Raw genomic sequence first — 3952 nt, forward strand, 5'->3', positions numbered from 1 at the left:
TCCCACCGGTGCATCCAGCTGCTGCAGCCTCACTGCACCATCCCACCACCGCATCCAGCTGCTGGACCCCACCAGTGTATCCTGCTGCCGCATCCCACCGTTGCATCCCACCGACGTGTCCTGCTGCTGCATCCCAACGGAGCGCGGCCATGCAACTGCTCGCCCATGCTCCATTCCCAGCACGGGAAGTGCCTCCGGCTCCTCGTCAGCTCGGCATTAACTAAGCAGCATTTAATTACAGGGCAGGCTGGACGAGCAGAGCTGCAAAGCCCCTTCCCTGGGGCTCGCTCCGGCCTCRCTCCCTGAGGAGCCCATGGGACTGCTGCCAAGTGGGAATTTTGGGGGTGGGAAGGGGTGTCCCGGCCTCGGCACATCCCAAAGAGCCCCAGAACCATTCCTGGTGATGAGCACAACMTGCAGCAGGGAGGTTTGGGTGCAACGCTCGCCCAGAGAGCACAAGGGGATGAGTGGGAGCAAGTGGAGGAGGAGGAGGAGGACGAAGGGGASGGCTCCTTGCTCCGAGCTCGCACATGATGCTGCAAGTTGGGCCACTTGAGCGCCCCATCCTCGGCCCTGAGCGCGACTGCACGGAACAGCCGGGAAGAAAAGCCGGCTCCGGAGAGCGCAGAACCGTCCGGGAGAGGGGGAGAATCCCGGGCGGATTCCTGTGGGATCCCTGCAGGTTGCTGCCGAGCCGCAGACAAAGCCGCCTTTGTGCGGGAGAGCGGCCGGCGGCGCCGGCACCGTCTTGGCTTCAACCCTCAGCCGGGTTTTTTTTTCCCACCTCCAAATTTAGGTAACTATAAGACGCCGCGAGTGCCCATTAACGTCGCCTCTGCTCGCGCCGCACGGAGCCCACGGGAAACGGCGAGTCCGTGAACGCGGAGCGCACCAGCCGGGCACCGGCGCCCTCCATCCCGCTGGGAACATTTTGTCCCTGCTAATTGGGAGGCTGGCGGGGACCCAGCTCCGCACGCCCGTCCCCGAGCAGGGACCATCAGGGCTCCCCTCTCCAAGGGAGGACGCCGTGAATCCCCACGGCGATCGGAGGCGCCCGCGCGCCCGCTCCCGCGAGCAGGACCCCCCAAACCCCCCCGGGGGCCGCGTCTTACCTTGCTCGGGCAGCGTGGGCGCCGGGCGGGCCGCCGAGAGCGCGGCTGTGACCAGCACAGCCCAAAGCACGAGGCGCCTCCAGGTCCACATCCCACCTGCGCGCCTAGCGCTGGGCGAGCGGCCCGCGCGCCTGCCGCTCCATGGGGACCCCGCGCTGGCCGGGGCGCTGCTCCGGGGCGCCAGCCGCTCCGCTCCGTCCTGCCGGCGGGAAGCAGAGTGAGGGCGGGCACGGCGCCGCGTCGGGAGCGCCAGGGAGCCGCGCGATTCCCGGCGGGAAGGGCACGCGGGCGCCGCGCGCTCGCCTCGGGATGCCTCCCGCCTCACGGTGCTCCCGAGGAGCCAGGGCCCCGCGTGCGGCCCCGCTCGCTTCCCCGCCTTCCGCGCGCCGAGYGGGAAGCGCTGCCAAGATCCACGCTCCAGGGAGCGGCGGGAGCCCGGCCTGGCCGGCTGCTCCAAGCGGGGACGGCTCCGCGCCGCGTCCCGGCGGCTCTCGGCACGCGCTCCCAGGGAAGCGGTGGGACAGGAGGGTGCCCTGCCGGCCTGCCGGGTCCGCGGGCGCTCCCGCCACGCGCCCCATCCGTGACTCACTGCTCGTCACCGAGCCGGGGCCGCACGCGCCGCTGTGTCCCGGGGCCGGGAAAGCGGCGCCTCTTCCCGGAGGCCGCTCCCGGAGCGTCGCCCACGCTCCGGGGAGAGCTTGGGAGCTGCCCCAACGACCGCCGCGGCATGGGACAGCTCGGTGGCTTAGTCAGCACCTACCCCTTGCTCATTGGCAGGGGGAAGCCGGCAGGAAAGGGCTGCATTTGGGGGGAATYGCTCCCCCGAGACCTCCGGATGCTCCCAGAGCGTCCCGACCTGTGCACCTCGTCCCACGCACTCCTCGCGCCCATCCCGCTCCTGCAAGGAGCCCTTGCCCAATTCCAGCTCCTTGGGGCTTCTGGAGCAGCGGGAAGCRGGGCGCCGCGTCAGGCCTGGCGCCCAGCGGGTCCCCAAGTGCTGGCATCTGTCACCCATATGGATAGAGGCGCTTCAAAGCGGAGATGAAAGGGAGCCCTGCGCGGGGCGAGCCCTGCAGCTGCGGCCGCAGCCGGAGCTCGCGCCGGGGACGGGCTGTTTGCCGAAACGAAGAGCAAACACGGCCCCAAAGGCAGCTACAGGGGAAAAATGTAATGCCGAAAGCAGACGCCTGCTTGGAAAAATAAATATCCACCCGTGCCGCGTACCTGCGGCTTAACCCTTCCGCGGAGCCCGCTCCAAGGCCTTGTGGCTCGGCGGTGGCCTCGGATCGCGGGATTCCTGTCCAAGGGCTTGGATTTCAGCTCTGCACAACTTGTGCCCCAAAGCCCTGCCGGGCRCCGAGCGCTCCGGCTGCTGCGGATGCCCCGGGATCCAGCCGTCCTGCGGGAATGGCGGAGCCCCGGCTCCTGCCTCCAGGCCGGCACCATCCCGCTTTATTTTAATGCCGGGACACTCCGAGGAGAGGCGGGAGGGCCACGCCAGCCAGGCAGGGATGGAGGGAGGGACCGCTGGATGGGCGGAAAATGGCTGCAGGTCCCTGCATCCCGCTCCGAGTGCTCCACTCTGGAAAGCAAATCCCGCTTCCACTCCCCCTTTCCCGGGAAGATGAAGGGCTTCCCRGGTAGCCGCCTGAATGAGCAGGAGCGCTCGGGCGAGCCCGGAGGAGCCGCTCYGGGGCGGCCGGGCGCTGCAGGCGGGAAGGGAAGGGATCCCATCCTGAGGGACGCGGAACGGATCCGCGGCTCGCGGCTGGCTGGCGCGTTACATAAACCCGGCTTGGGCCTGGCGCCCGGCTCCCGACACGGCCCCGAGCGGAGAGGCCACCGAAGGGCCACGCACAGCCGTCGGCTCCGGGAGAAGGAGCGCGGCGCTTCCCGAGGATCCCGGCGCGGAGCCGAGCACGTTCCGACGGGCCGCGGCTCCCAGCTACAAAGGCAGGGATTGGGATGCGAGCTCCTTCCCGCACCCTTGGAATGCCCCGGGAACAAAACAAAACCCGGAGCGTGCCGGCCCCTTGTTTGTCGGCCCCTGCGAGGCTCCGAGCTCCCATTTCCAACTTCTCTTCGCACCGTCCAGCAGGGCAGCTGCTCACGGAAGCTCCAAGCGAGGCCGGAGGCCAGCGCCGAGGCCGGAGCCCGCTCCTCTGGCGGCAGCTCCAGCCCCCCGTCCCGCCAACTGGGGCCCCGAATCGGCGCCCCCCCGCTGCTCGCAGAGCCCCCATGCTCGTAAACTGCGCCCCCCGCCCCCGATATCCGCAGAGCCCCACGGACCTTAAATCGGAGCCCCCCCGCGCTCGCAGAGCCCCCATGCCACTAAATCGGAGCCCCCCCCGCGCCCGCAGAGCCCCGATGTCCCTAAATAGGCGACCCCCGGTGCTCGCAGAGCCCCGATGTCTCTAAACCGGAGCCCCCCGGCCCGTAAACCGGCGCCCCCCGCGCCCTCAGAGCCCCAATGTCCCTAAATCGGAGCCCCTCGGTGCTCGCAGAGCCCCGATGTCCCTAAATCGGAGCCCCCCTGCCCGCAAATCGGCGCCCCCCGCGCTCGTAGAGTCCCGATGTCTCAAAACCGGAGCCCCCCTGCCCGCAAACCGGCGCCCCCCGCGCCCGATGTCCCTAAATAGGCGACCCCCGGTGCTCGCAGAGCCCCGATGTCTCTAAACCGGAGCCCCCCCCGCACTCGCTGAGCCCCAGTGTCTCTAAACCGGCGCCCCCCGGCCCGCAGAGCCCCGATGTCCCTAAACCGGAGCCCCCCGGTGCTCGCAGAGCCCCGATGTCTCTGAACCGGAGCCCCCCGCGCCCGCAGAGCCCCCCGGCCGCAGGCA

At 69.9% G+C, this 3952-nt stretch overlaps 1 protein-coding gene across 4 annotated transcripts in view; it reads right to left on the reverse strand.

The window, feature by feature from the left end:
• The window catches only part of FGFR1 (fibroblast growth factor receptor 1), a 12314-nt gene extending 11062 nt beyond the window's left edge, over positions 1–1252 (reverse strand). For all 4 annotated transcript variants that reach the window (XM_026045861.1, XM_026045860.1, XM_026045859.1 and 1 more), the window contains exon 1: positions 1113–1252. In XM_026045861.1, coding sequence (XP_025901646.1) covers positions 1113–1203 — 91 coding nt within the window. In that variant the 5' untranslated portion in view covers positions 1204–1252. The remainder of the gene's footprint in view (positions 1–1112) is intronic.
• Between the last annotated feature and the right edge of the window lie 2700 nt (positions 1253–3952).

The sequence above is a fragment of the Nothoprocta perdicaria genome, unplaced genomic scaffold, assembly GCF_003342845.1.
Source record: "Nothoprocta perdicaria isolate Ctin4 unplaced genomic scaffold, notPer1 scaffold_413, whole genome shotgun sequence".
Taxonomy (NCBI): domain Eukaryota; kingdom Metazoa; phylum Chordata; class Aves; order Tinamiformes; family Tinamidae; genus Nothoprocta; species Nothoprocta perdicaria.